The sequence below is a fragment of the Mirounga angustirostris genome, unplaced genomic scaffold (assembly GCF_029215605.1).
Source record: "Mirounga angustirostris isolate CCGP_5_RB_7025 unplaced genomic scaffold, mMirAng1.0.hap1 SCAF_13, whole genome shotgun sequence".
Lineage (NCBI taxonomy): Eukaryota > Metazoa > Chordata > Mammalia > Carnivora > Phocidae > Mirounga > Mirounga angustirostris.
In genome coordinates, this window is record NW_026991721.1 from 62,880,743 (window position 1) to 62,904,450 (window position 23,708).

Genomic DNA, 23,708 nt, shown 5'->3' on the forward strand with positions numbered 1-23,708 from the left:
GGGCAGACGGGCAGAGAGGAGGAGAGGACTCAGGATGTCTGCCACTGGTGACAGAAGCATGGAGAAGAGACGGTGGTGGTGGTGCTAGGGATGGGAGAGGTGCTTGTACGGGCAGAGACTATTTAGGTGGTATTCACATGGAACCGAGGCAACAGCCGGGATGGATTAAATCAGTGGTCTTCAAAGTGGGCGTGTAGGATGATCCACTGGCATGTAAAAGAAAAATTAAAGCTTCTGTTTATATTTATGTTTTAGGCTCAAAATAAAGAAATTAAGGGCGCCTGGGTGGCTCAGTTCGTTAGGTGACTGCCTTCAGCTCAGGTCATGATCCTGGAGTCCTGGGATCGAGTCCCGCATCGGGCTCCCTGCTCGGCAGGGAGTCTGCTTCTCCCTCTGACCCTCCTCCCTCTCCTGCTCTCTGTCTCTCATTCTCTCTCTCTCAAATAAATAAATAAAATCTTAAAAAAAAAAAGAAAGAAATTAAGATTCACCTATGTTTACTATATGGATTGACACAGGCGCCCTAACTCATCCCTTGCTTCAGGTGTCTATGTCATGTATCATAGTTAAGGTGTCCTCAGAGAAGAGGGGGGGTTCTACTCCCCAGGGGAGGGGGTGACTATGGCACCTTCACTGGCTCAGTTGCTTTCGAGTAGGTATTATGAATTATTTGTATCCCAGGTGGTAGAAAGATAGATTATATCATCAAATCATCATTTATTTTTATTTTTATTTTTTAATTTTTTTTTAAAGATTTTATTTATTTATTTGACAGAGAGAGACACAGCGAGAGAGGGAACACAAGCAGGGGGAGTGGAAGAGGGAGAAGCAGGCTTCCCGCCGAGCAGGGAGCCTGATGCGGGGCTCGATCCCAGGACCCTGAGATCATGACCTGAGCCGAAGGCAGATGCTTAACGACTGAGCCACCCAGGCGCTCCCAAATCATCATTTAACTAAGCTAATTCTCATAAAAGGGACAAGTGGCTTGAGAAGATTATTGCAAAGAAATCCACAGACTGAAAATAACATGAATAGTGCAAGCAAAATCAAACTCAGAAAAATGGCAGAGCTAACAATTTCCTACTACTCATATGAGATCCATTATGAGGATCTCGCTGGGAAGGGAGTAGACCAGAAAGAAGTTCCAAGCTATGAAAGAGACTACTTAGAATATGGATCTACATCCCTGTAGTTAACAACTAACCTAAGGGTATACTGGGCCTTGAGATATCGGCTAATAATAACATAAATGTGCCATTCATAATCAGCAAGAAGTGTGAATTCTACACAACCAAAGCATGAAGACAAATCTCTACAATTTTTGAGGGGGAATATTCCAAGTCCTGCAGTACTTAGTTGTGTACTTTTGTGAGCTATTATTAAATGCAATAAACATGTCTAAAAATCTCTTTTGAGCAAAAATCCCTTTTGCTTAAGAGTAAAAGGCAAAATGTCAGTCAGTGTCATTGGAAAAAACCTCTGTTTTATTTGCCATTGTTAAGGTGATGGCATTAGTACAGAGAGAAGGTGATACCAAAAAAATGCATTCTGTTGAAAGACACACAGAAAACACTGTTGAAGATTCGAAGAAAAGGTTTAGAGCACATGATGCGTGTGCACATTGCTGACATGTTGCCCCTTACCCCTTTGCCATACTTTTCAATGATGGCATTCATAAAGAAATACTTTTTGTAATCTACTAAAGGAAAGACGTTTACAGTATGAATGGCTTGTAACATGCTGTGGGGTTTTTTTTTCTTTAAAGATTATTTATTCATTTGAGAGAGAGAGAGAGAGAGAGAGAGAGCGCGCACGAGCAGGGGGAGGGGCAGAGGGAGAGAATCCTCAAGCAGACTCCCCACTGAGCCCAGAGCCAGACGCGGGGCTCGATCCCAGGACCCTGAGATCATGACCGGAGCCAAAATCAAGAGTCGGATGCTAAACTGACTGCGCCACCCAGGCGCCCCGACATGCTATGGTTTTTTTTTTTTTTAAAGATTTTATTTATTTATTTGAGAGAGAGAGAGAATGAGAGACAGAAAGCACGAGAGGGAAGAGGGCAGAGGGCAGAGGGGGAAGCAGACCCCCCGCTGAGCAGGGAGTCCGATGCGGGACTCGATCCAGGGACTCCAGGATCATGACCTGAGCCGAAGGCAGTCGCTTAACCAACTGAGCCACCCAGGCGCCCCATGCTATGGTTTTTATGTGTAAAAGGAACCACTGATGGAGTGGCTTCCCTAACTGGAATACAAAACTGGGAACTGGGAACAGGGAGGGGCTACACATGAAACTCATCTACTGCCTCATTCATTCACAAATTACAATTTCTTTATTGTAATTGAAGCTGGAAGAGCACAAAATACTATAGGATGTCAATAATATGGCTAATTTGAACAAAATCTTAAAATACAGTAGAATCTTTACAGTACTTTGTAATGAAATGTGGAATGAGACTATGAAATCCTTCATATTACTCAAAGGTTTACTGATTATCTGAAGGCAAAGAACTTAAACACTGTGGAATTTAAAGATGAGTTTAACAAAAAGACCAAGGATTCCAAATTTGCTGACCTCTGATGGGCTGGCTTGTGACTGTCACAGATGCATGAATACACACACATAAATACACAGTGTATCCTTTATATGAAGGTGCTATTTTTGCAATGAATATAATTGTGTTTTAAAAGAATTATGTTATAGGGAAAGACTTTTGAAGACTGATGTTTGGAACTGTTTCCACTGTCATGTGATTTTAATGCCAAAATAAGTGTGTCATTGTCACCTATATAGACTGTGCTACTGGGGGTTGTATGTAAGTGATGAATCACTGAATTCTACTCCTGAAACCACTGTTGTACTCTATGTTAACTAACTGGAATTTAAGTAAAGAAAAAAAGTAAAATAGAATATATATGTAGTCACATTAATTGATGGGGCTCCTGGGTAGCACAGTGGGCTAAGCTTCGGACTCTTGGTTTCGGCTGGGGGTTGTGATTTCAGGGTTGTGAAACCTGCTTGGGTTTCTTTCTCCCTCTCCCTCTGCCCACCCCCTCAAATAAATAAATAAATAAATAGTCTTAAAAAATAGACTGTGCTAACTATAGACTTCATAATTAAGAAATACACTTTTAAATCCACTTTACACTCTCCCAAATGAAGAGTTTCAAGAGTTTAAGAAATCCCATTGTTACGAATATTCACAAAAATAACTGATGAAAACATCATGAGAACGTGGGTTTCACGGACAAAGAAGAGCTTTCTGGTGGAATTTCACATTTGCAAAATTGGTAGATGGCATTTAAACGAGAATTATGATTTACTAAGTGTAGTCAAAGAGAGAATTCTCCCATTTGGGTCTACTTATCTTTGCGAGATATCTTTTTTTTTTTTGCGGGGGGGCGGGGTGGGGAAACAGCCATTAGGACTAAGTATTGACATTAACCGAACTTAAAAGCATACTTTGTAGTTTCATAAAATATTAAACTAAGATTTATTAAAGCCATTTTTAATCATGTTGCTCTCCCTAAACAGACTTTTGCAAACAACTTTAAAGTGAAAGGAAAAAGGGATATTGTACCATTCATTAAAAATGAAGTATTATCAGGGCGCCTGGGTGGCTCAGTCATTAGGTAACTGCCTTCAGCTCAGGTCGTGATCCCAGGGCCCTGGGATGGAGCCCCGCATCAGGCCCCCTGCTCAGTGGGAAGCCTGGTTCTCCCTCTCCCATTCCCCCTGCTTGTGTTCCCTCTCTCACTGTGTCTCTCTCTGTCAAATAAATAAAATCTTAAAAAAAAAAAAAAAAGAAGTATTATCTTAACCACATCCTTTGACATCCATTTTAGGTATGCTTTGTAATATATAATATATTAATACAATTGCATGTGCATATCATTTATAAATAAGTACATTGTAAATACCAGGCTGTGAGGTAGAAGGAATAAAACTTGGTGCTTAAAGGAGGCCACTATGTGACAGCAGTTGGCACAGGGAAGACACAGTGGGTGCTCACTAATGACTGGTTCCACTTCCTCCTTTAGTGACGAATTTGATGTGAGAAGTGAAAAGGAGAGAGTCAAGGAGGGCTCCCCAGTATGGCCTGGAGTGGAAGGTGGTGCTATCCTTCCCTAAGACTGGAAACACAGGAGCAGGAGCAGGTTCTGGCGGGATCCTGGGAGGAAAGGCTCAGGAGTTTGAGTTTGGGACTGCAAACCTCCAGTGGAGATGGCCCCCAGGAAGCTGGATATACCACCTGCAGCTCTAGAGGACATCCTGGGTTGGAGGTGAGGTCCAAAAGTCGTTAGCAGGCAGGAGGTTGTTGAAACCACAAGACTGGGTGGCCCGCGGAATGACAGAGGAGACAGGCTGCGGTGCGACCTGGCGGAACACCACAATGTAAAGCCCGGCCTTGGAGGCTGAGAAGGTGTAGTCACCAAGGTATGCAGGAAATTAGAAGAGAAAGCGGCGGGCGCCAACTCTGGAAACTTCTGTACTCCACGCGATCCAGGAAGGAAGGGCGTGGTCAGCAGGTTCAAACGCGGGGGAGAAGCGAGTAAGGGGCTACAAGGCGCAAGGCTGGATTTAGCACCTAGGAGGTCAGTCGGGACTTGGAGGCGCGGGTGTATAAACTGCAGAGCAGGGGGTTGGAGGAGTGAGTGTGTGAGTGTGAGCGCGTGTGTGTTGTGTGCGTGCGTGTGTGTACGCGTGCTGGGAGGGGCAGGAAGGTGATCCAAGGGACCAGGCTGACGCCTAGCTGATGCCTGCCGGTCCGTTCAGCTACAGGGAGTAAGTCACCCATTTGGGGGCCGTGACCCCAGACTCTCACCTTGGGAAACGTCCTGGCGAGGGAGGAAACTCGAGCAAGTCGGAACACGGCTGCAAGCGCTCTCGGGCCTGGCGGGTGGCAGCGGAGGCGAATTCCGAGGAGCCCGGCTGGAGGCTGACCCCGGGCTGCGGCGGGCGCGCTTCCGGCCGGCCGGGGGACAGGGCGGCCGCCGCGCCCCTGGCGCTCTCAAGTTTCCTGTTGGCAGCGCCGCCCGGGCGCCTCAGGTAGCGGCGGGCAGGCCTGGTTGGCGGGTGGCGGGCAGGCAGACCCGCGCGGCTGCGACGGCCCGGCCCGCGCCCCCCTGCTGCCCGCTCGTCGCTTCTCTGCTCCGCGCCCAGGTAGGGCACCGACCGGGGCGGCGCGCGGCTGGCGGGCTTCTTCCGTGACGAGGCGGCTCTCCTCCTCCCGCCAGGACGGCCGGGGGGCTCGGGGGCTCGGGGGTGCGGAGGTGCGGGCGCCGCGGCGCTGCGCTCGCAGAACGCTCGGTCCCCGCCCCGCCGCCGGCTCCAGCTGAGCCGGCCCGGGGGCGCGGCCTGGCCCGGGCCGGGCCCCGGCTGGCTGCGGTGCCGGACAGCCCCTCCGCGGCGCTTGCCGTGCGCCCTGCCCCGCGCCGCCAACTGCCCTCCAGCCCCGAGGGCCGCCCCCTTCGGGCCCACGACAGGGCCCTGGCCCCGGAACCCGATGAGTGCGCGCGATGCTGCGAGGCTGACCTTGGGCCCGCGCCCCGCGGCCCCTGCTGCCCAGGACCGGAGCTGGAGCCCCCGGAGGTCGGAACCTCGGCTCTGGGTTTCGCAGGCCACCCTGGCGGCGGCGCCAACCCCGAACTCAGCCCTGCCCGGGCCCTTGCCAGTGCTCCGGCCGCTGTCTCTGCGGTGGCCTGGGCTGCAGCCAGTCCGGGGTGGCAGCATATCCCGGGTCCCTCAATTTCTCTAAACCTCTCGAATCCAATGTAGGCCGCCAGGGAGCTGAGATGAGGCTGGCTCACTTAAGCTCCCGGGCAATTTTCTAGGTGTTTGACGACCAGCCGGATGCCCACGGCTGCGGGGATGGACAGGATGACAGGGTGTGGGTTCATTCGAGGCCTTCATCCTTACCTCTTTGGCTCTCTCCCAGCATGGGAGGTGTACTGGCCTCTGGAAGTCTGCTTTCTGCCCTTGAACTTCCCAGTAGCTGCTTTGCCAATGGAGCTCCTAATGGCTCGTCTCGGCTGGCGGAGGCCTCTGGGGGAAGTTTTGAGAGACCCTGGAGTAGGAGAGGCTTGCTAACTACAGTGTCATTTCCCCAAACTGTTAGATCCTTGTATGTGTCTGGAAGCTTAGGTGTGACAAATTAGCAAAGGAGCCAGGTGAAAGCTGGAAGGGAAGGAATTTTAGCATGGTCTTGAGCCCATGTTGGCTATCCCCCTTGACGTGGTGACCAACAATTGGTCAGCTTCAGGGAAAAGTTGATGGTGGCTGGAGCCCTCATGGGAGAAATTCCTCCCCTGGCTGTGAAGCATCTTTGCTGAGTGATAGTTGAGCTACTGAGCCAGGAAGACAGAGCTCCTATCAGCTCTCACATCTCCAAGTGTTGGCAGCAGGTTTGGAGTAATAAGCCTGGGCTGGCTACTCCTCTGGGTGAAACTCTGAGGGGCTGACTTGCTGTGAAGATAATGGAACTGGGCTGCCCTGTCTAAGAATCATGGAGTTTGCATGGATGGGTTCTGGAGAGACTCTTGGACCTCTGGGCCCCACCCTCAGCACACCCTTAGTCCTTCTGCGATCCTAGATGAGGGATGAGTAGCTTTCAGCTAGGTCAAAAATTTCTTTGAGAGATGAGGCCTGTTTTTCTTGTCCTGACACTAGGTGAATAGCTTTTCAAATGGCCTCAAAATCATACCCAGATCTTTTTTTTTTTTTTTAAATCATACCCAGATCTTGAAAATATCATGGGCAGATAAAATATAGCCTTGGGATTAAGCAGGGAGATACCTTTTCTCCCCTAAAACTCATTGGTCTTCCTGGTTCTTCCCCCAAATATATTAATCTCTTAGATCTTCTGAGTGCTGGCTGCATATCGAGGAGAGGAGACCTTGTCTTTGGGCTTTGATATATAAGGGGCCTAGGGCATAGAAAGATGGGCTCATGGCTAGAACACTGGCCATGCAAAGTCAGCAAGAAGTATCAATCATAGAGGAGAAAGAAGTCTGTTTCTCCTGATCTGGTTTCACATTTATACATGGTTTCCTTCTCTTTGCTCCCAAATAGGAGCTTGAGAGAGTGCCTGGCATATAACTGCACTCCATAAGTAATATTGAATAAAAGGATTCAGTGTCTAGATGAAACTTCATGTTTGGATTCCCAGTTGGACTGCCTCTTGTACCTGATATCATGATGACAATGACGTTGATAAATAATACTTTAAAGCCTATACTATGTGCCAGGTACTATTCTAAGCCTATTCTAGCATATTTACACATGCTAACTAATTTAATTGCCATGACAACCGATGAGGTTGGTACTGTTATTATCCCCATTTTATAGGGAATAAAACCGAGCCAGAAAAATTGAATAACTTGCTCAAGGTCATGCAACTAAGTTGTAAAACAGGAATCAAACCTAGGTAGTCTGGCTTGAGCCTATCTATTTAACCATATACTCTACTGACTCTTGAGATTGCCATAGATAGATTAATCACTTAAATCGTTCACTCATTCATTATTTCATACATTCATTCATTCAATGAATATTTATTGATACCTACTGTATTGTAGGCAGGGGGATACAAGAGTGAATGATGTGGGCAAGGCGTGTCATGGAGCTGATATTTAGCGGGTGAAGCCCCTTTGTCCAACTCCCATGAGAGTCATGCATGCCTCAGAAAGATGAGAAGGAAAAAATGAACCTTAGAGGCAATCCCAAAGCATCCTTTCAGAGAAGGGGGAGTAGTATCTTTCTTGGTGAGACATAATTTGATTCTAGCCTTTCCTGTCCTGGTGTTTGTAAGGGGTACATAAGTGGTAAAAGTGAATGCAGTCTGGTCTCCTGGGCAGGAGGTGCAGGCCCTGGGCCTGGTTATCACAGATTGTCTTAATTTTTGTTCAAAGAGGAAATAAGGCTTTGAGCTTGGGACCAGTGCTCCTTAGTCCAAGGAGACTTCTAGGCCACGAGGGGCAGTGACATGTTAAGCTCAAGATGGACTTGTGAGGTCATGAGTGAAGTTTGCCCTCCCAAGACAGAGTCACAGTCTCCTCCTAAACTGCCACTGTTCTGGAGGCTCTTCTATCTCTTTGGCTCTAGCAGGACCCTTGGCTATTGTCCCAATCTATATTATCTTAGCTGAGCTGCTACCCATCTCTGTCCGGACCTGATGGAGTGGATCTCACATCCATACCTGGGCCTCAGCAACGCAGCTTTCTCTATGTTGGAAAATGAAGGCTCAAGTGGAAGGCATTTTCCAAAGCCTGTGCCACGGATATTAATAGGTCTTTTTTCCTATGGTGGCAGTGGTGAGAGGGTCAAATAAGTGTGTTGGGCTAAACAAAGCCAAACAGCTTTCTTTACTAAAGGACTCTCTGGTGTTTAGAATCTGCTAGTAGAAATTGTGCATGAATCCCCATAAGGGATTATGGTATGTAGTATTTTCCAAGCCTTCTGACCTTGTATGTTCTATACACTACCCTTTGAAAGTGGTTGTTTAGACTGAGGCTATCCATGGTCTGGTGACAGGTGCAGAATAGAATTCCCTGAACTGGATCTGGGTAGATTCTCAGATGCATGGGCTAGGATGCTCCCACTGCAGCCCCCGTTGTACCTCCCCCTCCCCAAAACATATCAGCAGAAGGAATCATTTGCCCCTCCTCCCTTCTGGCAGAACGGTACTAAGGACCTGGACCTTTTCCCCCTATGCTTTAAGTTCGTTTAATTATTATTATTATTTTTAAAGATTTTATTTATTTATTTGAGAGAGAGAATGAGATAGAGAGCATGAGAGGGGGGAGGGTCAGAGAGAGAGGCAGACTCCCTGCTGAGCAGGGAGCCCGATGTGGGACTCGATCCCGGGACTCCAGGATCATGACCTGAGCCGAACGCAGTCGCTTAACCAACTGAGCCACCCAGGCGCCCCGTTTAATTATTTAATGAATACATATTACCCTCCCTCTAGGTTGCTTGTAGCTTGCTGATCGCGCTGTGTATGAAACAGCTGTGAAGACAGGTGGGTTGTAATCTCTGGGTAGCTCAAGCCCAGCAGCAGCCCGAGGATTATGTGTCAACCCTGTAATCCTGCTCTGCACACACAGGAATCATTATGAGGGCTCAGGAAGGCACAATCTCACGATTGGACATGAGGAGGTGACTCAGGCCCAAGTCGGGGCTAGCGCTGGCCTCCTGGTAAACAACTGACCCATCCTTTCTGGGCTCTTGTCCCCAGGATTTCAACAGCATCACAGAAATAGCCATTTTGCTCACGGTTATTTCCCAGACCCACACCATTTGTCTAAGTCACTGTATCGGTCCTGAGCCTTGCTTTCAGAGGACTGCTTCTGTGGCTCACTTGAGGCAGGGCCACCGTCCCCAGGGAGGGCAGCAGCTGTGGTGGCAGGGGCTCAAGCGCAACCAGTGCTCAGGAGGCTCCGCAGAGCTGGAGGCCCACGTGGGAGTCAAGAGCGGCAGTAAGAGGAAGAGGACGGGGTGGGTGGGCTCGGGTGGGTCAGAAGGGACAGCCTTCTTTTCTGGGGGTGTGTGTGTGCGTGTGGGGGGGTGTGTGTGCGCGCGCGCGTGTGCGGGTGTGTGCCCACGCACGTGCGGGAGGGTGTGCGTGTGCGGGTGTGCACGCGCACATGCGGGTGTGTGTGTGTGTGTGTGTGCCCACGCACGTGCGGGAGGGTGTGCGTGTGCGGGTGTGTGCGCGCGCGTGCGGGCGTGTGTGTGTGCGTGCGCGCGTGCGGGTGTGTGTGTGCCCACGCACGTGCGGGAGGGTGTGCGTGTGCGGGTGTGTGCGCGCGCGTGCGGGCGTGTGTGTGCACGCGCACGCGTGCACTGATGCACTCGTGCTCTGGTAGAGCCTGTCAGGCTGCCCAGCACTTGTGATGTCAGCTTCCTTCAGGGAAGAAAGGAAGGAGAGGGACGAGACATGCCGGCTTTTCATCCTAAGCCTGCTCCTCTACCGAGGAGTCTCCTCTCCCTGAGTCTCTGTCCTTGGCTCTTTTAGAGGAGGAGGGGAAGAAGGAACTCTATTGGCAACTGGGCTCAGCACCTCCCCTGTCAGTCCTGGGGTGCCTTCAGGGAGGTTGCTTTGGGGGGCCTTCTGAGGGAAGGCAAGGCAGGTTGTGCCGTAGACAATCCCCTTGGTGAATTGAACCCGGCTGCCAGGCCAGGCCTGAGGTGGGGTTCAAATGGAAGCACCCAAGGTGATGGTATGGCCCGTTATGCTCGGCTGTCAGGGGTCTGGTCATTAGAGGGAAGCTGTGGCTCATCTTCTGTGTGCGGTCAGGACGGCTGAAGAGCACTGTCGCGTTGGGGCCAGCAGCGGCTTTAGCTTCTTGCTTTGGGGAGGGCTGTGAACAGGGCCAGGACACTGCATTCAGCACGCAGCAGCTGTGGATAGTTGGCATTACCTGGGCCCTATAGCACCTTTGGAAATTTTCCACTTACATTTCATATTCATGGAAGAATTTCTAGCCCAGATGTTTCCTGCTCTTGCTCAAGGCTGCTTACAGATATGCAAAGCAGAGACCTCCCACCCCAGCTGCGGCAGGCAGGACCCAGCTAGCTGCACTCACACTGACTCAGCTCAGCCTCCCGGGCGCACACGGCCCATGGCCTGAGTGCGTCACCTGTGTGGCATCCTCAGGATCAGCCATGGAGACTCCAGCACCAGGCTCAGGTCTGTGTCATGGGTTCTGACAGTGGGAGTGTGGCAAGGGCAAGAAACAGCTTTGTTTGCGTCGGGAGGGGATTTAAGTAGTCCCGTGCTTCCTTTCTGGAGGGGTTATGGTGCCTTGAAAAGCTACTGTTTGTTGAACTGGTGGCATTTTATAGCTTTCTGACTTTGAGACACTTTTTCAAGCCCATCAGAGGATGTCGTTTGTAGCAATGAGATAAGCTATACCTTAGCCGACTGAATTTACAGTTAAGCCTCCCAAGCTGCTGGCTTCAGCTGACAAACGGTTGACAAACGGTTGACAAACGGTTGAAAGCCAGGCTTGAAGAAGCAGCTGGAGCTGAGGCTTGGCATTGACAGGGCTGACTTTCCTGGGCATGCCTGCCCTGCCAGATGTCTCCAGGTCTGAGAAGAGAGACGAGCTGTGGAGGGAGGGGTTGGCCGGTGGGAGCTGTCTGCCAAGGATGTCCAGAAGACAGGGGTATAACAGGCTCCTAAGGCCCACTGACTTAGCCCAGCACCCCACCTGGGTTACTTGGTCCATACTAAGGTATGGAATGAAGTGTCCCCCACTTATTTAAGACACTGGTAGTAATTCTGCAGGAGATTGATACGGGTTCCACAACAGAAGCGATCTAGATGGGGAAATGCTAGTCTATGATCCTGTCCTCGGGTCTTTGATGTGTCTTGGGAATCTGGGGTGAGGAACTATGGGATGGGGCATCTCCCTGATAATTGACCACAAGACCTGTTTCACCAGCAACAAGCATCAACTTTTCATGGGACCCACTTGGAAAAGGCTGATTTAAACTACTTAAAGAAAAAGGAAGATCTTTTGTAGAAAGATGCATCCAGGAAAGTATGTTTAGTTGACTTCAGCAAGGTAAAAATGCTTCATGGAAAGACATGGCAGGATCTGGCATAAGAGCCCTCAGACACGAAGAACCCCCCACCCCATGCCCATTTCTGAGGAGGCCTGGTGGGCTGTGGCCTGGGTTTGGGCCTGCGTGTGTTTGTAGGGGTAAGGGCTAGTGGGTAGGAAGGTGGTGGTGGGCAGTTTCTGCCCAGGGCAAGAGCGAACACAGAGATGGATCTCAATGGTGTAATTCTCTTGGCTGGCCTGTCTCTGATGTGGGTTAGGTGGGAGAGGACCCTAATTACCAAAACCTGGGATGTAGAAGTTCGATTTTTTTCCTATTTTCCTTTCTTTTTAAAAAACTCTTTAGTCTGTTTTCTTTCTATCTTCTTTGTGTTTGTTAAAGTGACATTTATAACAGCATTAGGGGCACGTAGGTGGCTTAGTTGGTTAAGCCTCTGACTCTTGGTTTTGGTTCAGGTCATGATCTCAGGGTCCTGAGATCGAGTCCCCTCATTAGGCTCCCTGCTCAGCGGGGAGTCTGCTTCTCCCTTTCCCTCTGCCCCTCCCCCATCTTGTGCGTGCTCTCTCTCTCTCTCTCTAAAATACATAAATAAATCTTTTAAACAATGACATTCTAACAGCATTAATGATCAAAATCAGGTATTGTTGCCTTGCACATAGGCAATCCTGCCATCTGGTCATTTGAGTGTCTCTTGTGCAGCCCTTATCCTTAAGGGGCTGCATTTTCATATCACTGTAATCAAAGCATGGGTACAGTTTTATGTATTAATTTTTTCATTTACTGTCATTTCACAGTATTTTTTATGTGATTGCACTGTCCTCTGCACTGTCCTCATAATTGTAATTTTGGTTGCTTAACTTTTTTTTTTTCCAAGTGAGCGTGCTCTCGTTTGGACATTTTAAAGCTATGTATTAAATAGTGCAGGTAAACATCTTTGCGCTTTTCCTTCCTTCAGATTCTTTTCTTTCTTTTTTTTTTTTTTTTATAAATTTGGTTGTTTCATTTTATTTATTTATTTTTTTAAAGATTTTTTATTTATTTATCTGAGAGAGAGAATGGGAGACAGAGAGCATGAGAGGGGGAGGATCAGAGGGAGAAGCAGACTCCCTGCCGAGCAGGGAGCCCGATGCGGGACTCGATCCTGGGACTCCAGGATCATGACCTGAGCCGAAGGCAGTTGCTTAACCAACTGAGCCACCCAGGCGCCCCCTTTCAGATTCTTTTCTTAGAAGCCATTTCTGGAAGTGGGTTTACGCTGTCAAATGGTATGGATGCTTTCTGGCACTGGCTGCCCCTTGCCTGGGGCCTGTTTGATGTCTACTTCGGGCATCAACCCTGTGAGATTTTGGACTGCTATACTTGACCCGCAGCCTTTGGGTTGGGGGGACAGGGGTCCAGCTTTGTTCTCACCTAACAGCTCCTCCTGGCTCTAGTTCTTTGTCTTCCTCTTCATTTATCTCCCTGTCACTTCCTCTCCAAGCCCCGTTGTGATGGTTTCCAGCTTCCCCTCTGTCCGCTATCAGGATGTGGACATCTTCACAGTTAGCTCTGGTCCTCTTCCTCTGTGCAGGTCAGGCCTGTGCTGTCTTGCTCTCTGCTGCCACAGACCAGCACAGTTGTGGGCCAACTTCCGTCCTCCTCAGCAGTGCCCTCCCACTGAACCCCCTGGAGCGGAGAGAGGCCCAGGAAAGGCATGGCCCTGGGGGGGAAGGAGGAAATCGGTTTCACAATCAAGGGGTCCACAGATGTACTTTGACAAGTGTTATTGGCCTCCTTTCTTCCTTTCTGTCTATGTCATGAATTAGGCCCATGGGCCACAGAGAAGACAGAGCAGCAAGCCTCCCTGGGCACTGGAAACCTCTCTGGTACCTAGAAATTATAGCACTTAGAACTGAGAGGGCCTTGGAGACTGCTTAGTCTCCTCCCTTTATCTCACAGAGGAGAAAACTCTGACGCCCAGAGAGTGACTGTCCTAAGGTTGCTCAGTGAGCCCCTCCTCCCCTGTAATTGCTTCCTCTGCTGGCCACACAGCAACTGGGCCCTGCCTTACCTTCATCTTCATCTCTCAGCTGACTAAACCACCTCTCTCTTTAAACCTTCCTCAAAGAAACTTTGGTAATAGGTAGACAGGACACTCCGCGTCAGGGCTGCTCCTAGAGAAGGGGGCTCGTTGACAGGCTGCAGTATTCACCCATTCCATAAATGTGATGCTGGGGACAGCGAGGAGACCTGCCCTGACACCCAAATGGACAAAGAGGAGCACCACGGTGCAGTGGTTAAGAAGACAGACATGGGAACCAGGTCTGTGGGTTCAAATTCTTGAGCAGAGGCTCATAGAGGAAAGGGGCGGGGTGGGGGGCAAAGGCTGAGAACAGCACAAGTCTCTGCCCACTTAATAAAAGTGTGACCCGGGCACGTTAGCTCTCTGTGCCTTTACTTTCTCATCTGTAAAATGTGAATATTCACATAAGTAGAAAGGGCTTGGCAGAGTGTACTTAATAAATCTTATATAAATGTTGAAAGAAAGACAGACTGACAGAAAGAAAAGAAAGGAACCAACCAGGTAATTTAGGCCAGCTACTGATAGTAAGGAAGCAGTTTGAGGAGAGGTGATAGGGCAAGCTTCTTTGAGGAAGTAAGTTTTCAGCTGGGCTGTGAAAGTTAAGGAGTATCTCTGCCTCTAAACCTTTCTTTTATTTGCTGTGTCTTGTTAAAAGTTCCAGAAAGTCTGCGAGATGGTAGAACCATGATGGTAGACTCCTTCTTTTCAGAAAAAGGCCTTGTTTTATGTGAGGAAGAATGAAGCTTTGGATTCCCCAGCTCTCATCTTGTGGGACCTTAGGCTAGTCACTAGACTTTTGGGCTTTAGTCCTCCCCTCTGTGCAGTGGGGAGTGAGGTTTGGTCATTGCTATACCCAGATGGCCTCTGGGTAGTCTGCAGGAAGGGGGCTTAAACTCTCCTCTTCCTTCCTCGTCATGGAAACAAAGCCAGGAAAGGTGGAACTGCCCATGTGCTGCGGGTTCCCTGAGTTCTGGAAAAAAGAAGCACACATAGTTAGACAATTCATTCTTGGACTTCTGAACGTTTGCTTTCTCGTGAAATGTGAGTGGCGCTATGCTCTTCACATCCAATGACGTATGAAGCTAGTTTTTTTTTTTTTTAGATTTATTTATTTATTTGATAGAGAGAGCTAGAGAGCAGGGGGCAGGGGGGAGGGGCAGAGGGAGAGGGAGAGAATCTTAAGCAGACTCCATGCTAAGCGCAGAGCCCAACGCGGGGCTCCATCTCAAGACCCCGAAATCATGACCTGAGCTGAAACCAAGACTCGGAAGCTCAACTGACCGCGCCACCCAGGTGCCCCTTGGAGCTAGTTTTTAAAATTGGCCTGCTGGGTTTGTTCTGGGGAATTCCTGAGCAAGACAGCTGACCCCAAGGGCCAGGCCCTTATTTTAGTAACTTCTCCTCCCCCAGCCCGCTGACTCAGGCCATCCAGGAAATCAGGAAGGTTAACACTTGCTCTTTTTCTCCTAGCCGAGATGCCACGCCAGTTTCCCAAGTTGAACATCTCTGAGGTGGATGAGCAAGTCCGGCTCCTGGCGGAGAAGGTGTTTGCTAAAGTGCTCCGGGAAGAGGACAGCAAAGATGCCCTGTCCCTTTTCACAGTCCCTGAGGACTGCCCCATCGGGCAGAAGGAGGCCAAGGAGAGGGAGCTGCAAAAGGAGCTGGAGGAGCAGAAGTCTGTGGAGACGGCGAAAAGGTTTGTCCCCAGCACCCAGGTCATGTGTGCACACTTGTGCAGGCCCAGGCGGGCTGTGGGTATGTGTCCTGAGATAAGCTGGCCTGTCCCTAGGACCTGAGTTTGTTTCTTAACCAAGACCACTTAATTGACCGCTTACTTCTTGAAGGATTTCTCGGTGCCTGTGTTTGGTTGAAAAGATCAAAACCCACTTTTTCTCCGCTGCCGTTTGAATAACAAATCGTGTGCATAAACACACACCATTTGCAAATGATATTTCCATGTTCTTATTGGAAATTTGAGGATTTCTTGGGAAACACCAATTTTACTTCTTTTCATCACTTGACAAGTACTTGGCATTATTAAATAAATCCATTCACTATATGCCAGGTGCTGTACCATGCACTGAGGATCACTAATGAACAAAATAGATATAGTCCCTGCCCTGTAGAGCTTACAGTTAGTTGGTCTAGACCATAGTTAAGTAACAGGACAAATTAGATAAAACAAGACAAGTTCTGATAAGACCTGTATCAGTGAGGGTTGAACCAGAAAAAAACAGGAGCCACGTAAGTACTGCAAATAGGATTTTAATGCAGGGAATGGTTACCGAGGTGGTAGAGAACCGAGAAGACAAGCAGAGGACAGAGACTAGAGGCAGTAGGAATCAGCTACCACTCTAGGCTGGAGGGATGATGGGAAGAGGTGGTGTTGCTGACGCACGGTGCCCGGGGTGGGGAAGTTGGAACCATGGTGGCCTTTTCAGTGGAAGACGAGCCAAGGAGGAGAGGCCACGGCTGCAGAGATGCTTCTAAGGCAGAGATGGAAGCAGGAGATACCTGGCTTTAATCCTTCTGGCACCTTCCAGTTTCTCCCAGTGGTTGCCATTGGCCAAACCTAGCCAGAAACCAGCTGACACAAAGCTGGAAACACAGGGGAAGATGAGGAGTGGATCTGAGGACGCACAGGACCAGCATGGGTGCTATGTCGTGGATGAATAAGGAGTTGAAGGAGGGAGAGAGAGAGAGAGGGAGGGAGGAACCACAGGCTGGAGGGAGGGTCAGGACTCAGGTCAGGACTCAGGTCAGACTGGCCTTGGGCTCCCTGATAAGAAGTTTGGATCTTAGTACAAGGGCAATGTGAAGTCCTCATCATTTCAGTTTATCTCACCCAGGAGAGTGGAATTAAAGAAGAAAAGAGCTCTGAGAAAGTGTCTAGTGGGGCTTTAGCTCGGTGCCTGCCCAGCCAGCACACTGCAGACCTCAGAGCTAACTAACATAGTGGAGCTTGAGCCCTATCTGTGACCTCATCAGCAATCAGGTCCTTCCTAAGATACCGCCTTATTTTTAAAGGGAAGCCCTTTGCTTTCTGGTAGTCTAGAATTTCAGTATTTCCTTAATGTTTTGGGAAAGAAGTAAAAAGTCAAGTACTGGTATAAAGGCAAGAACAGAACTTCACCATCCAAAAGAAATGCTTTCCTTCCTCTGAGGGGCTCTGAGCCCCCTAAGTGAAGGGTTAGAGTGTGCCGTCTGTCAGCTGTGAGTGCCAGCCAGTGTTAGGTGAGGGGGAGTGGCTGTCGGCCCTGCGGTATGCTCATCCCTGGAGGGTCAAGAAGAGCAGGACTGTGGAGACCCTCCTCCACCCTGCACTGGCCCAACAGAGGGCTGGCTTTATGAACTGAATGGTGTGCAGGGCCCTCTGTGTCCTATGAATCGTGCATTTTAGACCCTTGATAATGAGAAGAGAAGAAGTCCTGGCATTTTTTGTTATTAGGAATAGTGCGTTTCTGAGGCCACTTTCCATTACAGGGTGATGCTGGGCCTGACGTCTGCAAAAAGAGGTTGTTCTCTTCTTATCAATGCCCAGCCTAACAGCAAAATGGAAACCTTCTTACTCTTAGTCCACATGGTGCTCCATGGTTTCCAGAAACTCTTCTGTAGGCTCCTCTCCAGAAATCATGTTCTGTCCCTCCTTGCTAGGATTGGTGGTCTCAGTTTGCATCTCTCTGGAAGCTCCTTGAGATCTGCCTCTGGTTCCCACCTTATCCCCAGGATCCAGCCCAGGACTTAGCCCGTGGTGATGAGCAGTGGATGTGTGGCAGAGAAAAGATGTCCTGTTCCTTCATAGATGCAGATACTACATCAGAGTGGCTACAGCTCTCCGGACCGCTGTGTTCTGCCACCACTAGAATGTTCTATGACCTTGGAAAATTAGGAAAACTCCTCTGTGCCCCAGTCTCTTCTTCGCCTAAAAAGCAGGGATGGTAACAGTAGCTACTTTTGTGGGGTGTTGTGAGGAATGAGGGAATTGACATGGGAAGGGCTTAGGACAGTGCCTGGGTCACAGGAAGCCCCATGTCCCTGTTCCCGGTTTGCCCGACTCCCTGCCGAGGAGACAGGTGCAGCAGATGCTCGCCACCCGCTCAGTGCTGGGCTGCTTGCCTTCTTTACTCCCCACATTAAGCTGATTAGTTGGATATTCTTATTGACTTCCATTTTGCAGATTAGGAATCTAGGGCTCAGAGAGGTTAAATTAGCCTGCACGAGGATGCATAGTGAGGAAGTGACAGAGCAGGGACTAGAACCCATGTCTTTTGAATCTAGAACCCCAACTTTGATCACCAGGCTATTCCATCTCCGGCCAGGGGTGGAGTCTTTGGTGCTACCCGCAGATGCTGGAATGACACCGGGTGCTGCTTGCCAGGGTATAATTGCTGGCTTTTGAATGAAAGGAAAAGCAGCTGGGCCAAAGCTCCTTACTGCCCACTGGTTTTCTGCCAAAGGACAGACTGGTCCCTGGACTTACCTGCGGGAAGTCCCAGTGTTGTCCAGAGCTGCACGTCCCTAATCTGTCTTTCCGCTTCGCTGCTCAGTAGAGGCACCATTATGCAAATATTCAGATGTGAGCAGTCCCTGGAGGAACCCTCTCCCCAGCTTCCTCTTTATTTCTCGCTCCTCCCTGACATTCTGGAATATAAACAGTGATGTGGAGCTGTCCTGCAAGGAGCCCACAGGCCCGGAGCCAGCAGCACATCTCCAGATGCCCGGAGTCTGCGGGTCTGTGTTTCAAACTGTGACATGAGAAAGGGCATCCAGTTTGGACAAAGCCCTTCCTCATCCTGGCTCCTCTGACAAGCCTGAATATTCCTGGCGCTTGGAGAGGGCCTTTCTTTACAACCATTGCCTTTTTCTCCCTTATTAAAAAAAAAAAAAAAAGAAAGGCACAGACTATTGTTAAGTCTCATGTAAAGGCATAAACTAAAACCAGGAAGTAAACCAGCTTCTTATAAAAAGAAGAAAAACTGGATGGTGAATAGGAAAGATGAGCAGCTGCAGCATGGAGGCTGGGTGTCCAGGTTGCCAGCAACTCTAAGAGCTGAGCTGGGCTCGGACATCACCCTTCTAGGATGGGGACCGACGCCAGGGAGCCAATGTTCCAGGCTGCTCAGAGAAGCTCTCGTTTTGCAGGCTAGACTGGATGAGGAGACCAGCAGGGACAGCTTGCCACAGGGCCCTGCTTCCTTAGGAAGATGACACTGGGATTCTGTTGGGAGTCCCAGGTCTCGGATGGGACTTGGGGGCAGGTCAAGGTGTGATGGTGGGGCGGACAATCTATGGAATCAAAGTTAGGGGGCAGAGAAAGGAAGACAGGAGAAGCTGAGAGGTACCCAGAAGCTATCCCTTTGTCCGCATTGAATCCTATCATCCTCGCTAGCCAGAGCTCACCCACTCTACTAAAGTACAAAGTTGCAACTTAGGGCCACATTGATGGCAACATGAAGAATGTGCAACCAAAATGTACCTTAGTGCTCCCCAGCTCTCCTGTTTCTTCCTTTTAAACAGCTTTATTGAGATATAATTCAGATACCGTACAATCTACCCATTTAACGTGTACAATTCAATTGTTTTATTATATTTGCAGACTTAGGCAACCATCACCACAATCAACTTTAGAGCATTTTTATCACCCCCAAAAGAAACCCTGTAATTTTTAGCTGTCTTCTCCCCAATACTCCCATCCCATCTCCTACTTATTCTTTACACAGAGTTCAAATAACCTTGGTGGTCTTACCCTGTGACAGATTTAAGGAAGGAGATTAGAAGTGGAGAGAGGGATTTCCGTGGGCAGGGACGCAGAAGTGGCGCGTGGCGACTGTGAGCTCAGGCGTGGTGGTCAGGCCACTGGGTTCAGATGACAGCCCATCTCTTACTACTGAGGGGCCTCAGGCGAGGCTCTTAACTGCAGGAACCTATTTCCTGATCTGCACAATGAGGATAATAAAAGCACCTACCTTGCAAGAATTAAGTGAGCTAATACGCATCACTACTTAGGACAGTGCTTGGAACATCATTAGTGTTCTTGTTTTTATCATCATTATTATTTGACAGTCAACAGTGAAGGAGAAAGTCATGAAAAGCAGACACAAGAATTCGAAGCACAGCAGTCTTGGGACAAAATGCCTCTAAGCTCATGACTGGGTAACACAATGATGACTATAAGTCATCGAGAGAATTTTAAATTGTGTTCAGCATTCTCTGATTAAAATATAGGAATTATGGATTTCATTTTAAAAAAGCCACATCATAGCTGTTTTTTTTTTTTTTTTTTAATTAGGGTATAAGGGGGCCAGATTTTGTCTGAAAAATGTAGCTTTCTAGAACAGCTACTTTCCCAAGTAAAACAGATAAACAGGTATTTGTTAGGAATTGAGCATAGCACAGCTACGGTGTTATTAAATCATTCTGTTTAATGAAATTTCTTAAATCAGGGGTAGGTAACTTTTTAAATTCAGGGCCATTAATAAAGGAGCTACATTTGTTTTCTTTAAAAGATTTTTAAAAATTTATTTATTTGAGAGAGAGAGAGAGAGAGAGAATCTCAAGCAGGCTGCATGCCCAGCATGGATCCCAACACAGGGCTCCATCTCAGGACCCTGAGATCATGATCTGAGCTGAAATCAAGAGTCAGACACCCAACCGATGAGCACCCAGGTGTCCCAAGGAGCTTCATTTAAACAGTTTGATTCATCTGCTTTTAAAGTTAAGAGTAGAGAGTATTAGGCCTATTTTAAAAGATAGTCAAGATTGTACTTTATTTTGACCTCCGGAGTCTTTTAGGAGGAAGGGCAGCTGGGAAGGACTGGGGAGAGGGAGGAAGGGCAGCTGGGAAGGACTGGGGAGAGGGAGGAAGGGAGCTGGCAGGCAGTGGAGACCCACATTTGGTCAGGAGGGAGCCAAGGGAGACAGTGACGTGTGAGGGCAGGTTATCAGAGGGAGGTGAAGGGAGAGACAGGGGTTGAGGTTGTGAGTCTTTACGCCTGATAGGCTTCAAGTGTGCAAACCAAAGCTATGCCCACCTGGGCAGGCCGCTGGTCACTTGGTGTGCACACAGAGTAGGTGCTGTCTGTGGGGCCCAAGGGCCTGGCATCCTTTCTCACAGCGGCCACCCATCATGGGCACACACCATAGTCAGCTGTATCTGCTGCAACTTAGTGAGGGGACTGGGGTGTGTAATGTTTAGCCAGCCAAGACACCCCATGGTCCTCTACTACACACCATAGTCAGCTGTATCTGCTTTCTCCTTTCTGGATGGGCTGTGACCTCGGGTATCAATCACTGCTCCCCTTCTTAAACCGTGGGTCCCCACTTCCCCAGGAATCAGTGCAATGATGGTGGAAGCAATGGGGACAGATGAACCTCCGGAAGTGGGGGATGCCTGCCCTACCTAATGGCATTCAGATTCAAACTATTAATAAATCTCCATGCTGGTTTGGGACTCTTGCCCCAAACCTTTAAAATGGTAATTCTCATCTGGAGGGGTAGAGGCTGCCAGAATGATCTGAGTGTGTGTGTGGGGGGAGGGTTCAAACAAGCCTGCCCATTCTGGAGTGTTCCCCATTCCCTTTGGGAATGACGTAGGTAGACTTCTCTGACCCTGCTGCTTCACTGCTCTCACCCCCAGTCTGATTAGGTGTCTCCTCTGGGATCCCCAAACATCCAGAGCATCTCACACACCAACCCCATTGTGTGATGACAGTCTGTTGAATCGTCTGGCCAGCTATGCCAGCATCAGTCAGCCCCTGGAGTTCGGGGTATAGTTTCTCTGGGGCCTGACACTTGGTACTTTATTGAGTAAAGTGAGATCTGCATGTGGCCTCCTGATTCACTGTACACAACTGAGAGCCTTTGGTGAATGGTTTGCTTTGGTGATTTCCCCTGCCTGGAAGTTCTCTGGACAGACTACACAGGGCAGCGGGCTTCAGAAGGTCCCTGGGAAGATGCTGGTTGTTCTCTAGAAGATTGAGGAGGGCCTTGAGGTCTTAACTTGGGTTTGGCGTATGAATCAAATGTTATTACGGGAAGGCTTTGGGGTGCCCAGGAGCTGAGGAGGGCTGGAGAGTGGGGCAGGCTAAGGATGGGGACACAGTGAATGGCAGGGGCAGCCAAGGGCCATAGACCTGGGGCAGGAAAGGTATCAGACAGGTGCTGAAAGGTACTGTAATAACAGCCCATGTGACCAGTTCATGTCCTTGTGTTGAGGGCCTGTTTGGGCAAGAAAGTCTCTGTGGCCCAGGAGGCCCGTCCATTTCAGAGAGGATGAAGCTGCTCCTGGCCCCTTGGACCTTCAGGCCTGGCCTGGAGCTGGTATGCCCACAGCCCCACACTCTGGCCAGCTTTTTGGCAGGACTGAGTTTCTGCCAGGTGGATATGTGGGTGGGGGAAGGAGGGGGCCTTCCAGCTGTGGCAGAGAGAGCTGGCTCACTCTGGTGCCCCAAGGGCTAGCACGAGGTACAACAGGTGGGACTGTGGACAGACAGATCTTGGCCCATCATAAGGAAGTGCTTTCTAACAGTGACAACAGATCATGTTTTGTTCACCTTGTTTCCGTGCTTAGCACTGGCCTGGCCCAGAGTAAGTGCTTGGTAAATATTTCTTGAATAAATGATTGATGACTGATGTCTTGTTCAGAAATGTAGTGAGCTGTTTGTCAGTGGAGGTGTTTAAGCAGAGGCTGTCTTAGTGAGGGGACTGGGGTGTGTAATGTTTAAAATCCTTTTCAGCCAAGACACCCCATGGTTCTCTACTTCAGATAAAGCTTATGGCTCCTTCTTTTATTACTGTTACGCATGTGGGGCTTCAGATGGTCTTGAGAGGGAAAGAAAGACAGGTGTGTGGACACACAGAGACACACACACACACAGACACACACACACACATTCAGTCACTCAGTTGCTGCTCTGCACCTTCGTTGGCTGAGCCTTGACTGGATGGAATGGATGCTATGTATGGGCCTACGGTAGAATTTCTAAAATGCTCCCCCACCAAAGATGGCCCTCTCTAACTCCAGACCCTCTGAATATGATGAGACATCACTCCTGCAATTAGACTATAGTGTATGGCACAGGAGTCTTACAGCCGCATGGAACTGGATTCTGCCAACACCCTGCATAAGCATGGAAGGGGATTCTTTCCTAGAGTCTCCAGATAAGAGCTCAGTGAAGCCAGAATCTTGACTTTGGCCTTTCGATACCCCAAGCATAGAGCCCAGCCAAGCCCACCCAGACTTCTCACCTACAGAACTGTGAGCCAATAAATGGGTATACTTTTAAGCCACCAAGCTTGTGGTAATTTGTTATGCAGCGATAGAAAATAAATACAGGGCCCTCTCCTTGGGCTCCATTTAGCTTTTCCAATTTGCTGAGATACAAGCTTAATGGTTAGCTCTGGTTACTCTAAGCCCTTGCCCAGGGTGAGTGAGCCCTGAGGAGATGCCCCTCTGTTGTTAAACCTGTCCCTTGTGCCTGTAGAATCAGGGCTCTCAGCCCAGGGATGTCCACATGTGACAATCTGGGGCTCACTTGAAGACCAAGATGGAGCCATAATGGATGTCTTCAAGAAGAGTTCTTTGGGCACAGCTCGGGGGTACTGGCTTCCTCATTGTGGCAGAAGAATATGGATATTCCTAGGACAAGCCTGGTGGGCTCCTGGCTTAGGCAGCCTTCCAGCTTCCTGAACGTGGTGGGCTTTATGACCTTTCTTACCTGTTGCTTACCTTAGATGTCATCTTGCTTCTCCTTGGTGAGACCAGCCCTCAGGCGGCATTGGCTGAGGCATGGAGGGGGGTGAAGTTGGCGTGAAGTTGGCAAAGATAAAAACCATGAGCTGGCAGGCATCTGAGTGACACAAACGCCAGAGTCTCATGCGATCCAGCTGAACCAGTCAGAATGTTAGAGGGAGGCCAAAGTAATAGCTCTTCCTGTAGGTGTGAATGTCCAAAAGATGCCGAAGTGAGAGCTTTATTGCTCAAGGTGAATCTGCCTCTGAGGAATGATTGACTGGCATGAATGGGCATCTTCCTCGGGGCAGGATGCTTAGTTCCACTCTGTGGAATGGATGGGTGGCAGGC

General features: G+C 49.2%; 1 protein-coding gene across 8 annotated transcripts in view; it reads left to right on the forward strand.

The window, feature by feature from the left end:
- Positions 1–4,407: 4,407 nt before the first annotated feature.
- Positions 4,408–23,708, forward strand: part of AMPD3 (adenosine monophosphate deaminase 3) — a 47,300-nt gene continuing 27,999 nt past the window's right edge. Inside the window, exons 1-2 of one of the 8 annotated variants that reach the window (XM_045894153.2) lie at positions 4,408–4,592; positions 15,098–15,323. In XM_045894153.2, the coding sequence (XP_045750109.1) occupies positions 15,103–15,323 (221 nt within the window). In that variant the 5' untranslated portion in view covers positions 4,408–4,592; positions 15,098–15,102. Of the gene's footprint in view, positions 4,593–4,691; positions 4,783–4,907; positions 5,161–9,273; positions 9,474–10,599; positions 10,688–13,518; positions 13,867–15,097; positions 15,324–23,708 lie in introns of those variants that run through there. The other 7 variants (XM_064577095.1, XM_045894152.3, XM_045894149.3 and 4 more) reach the window with 7 other exon arrangements.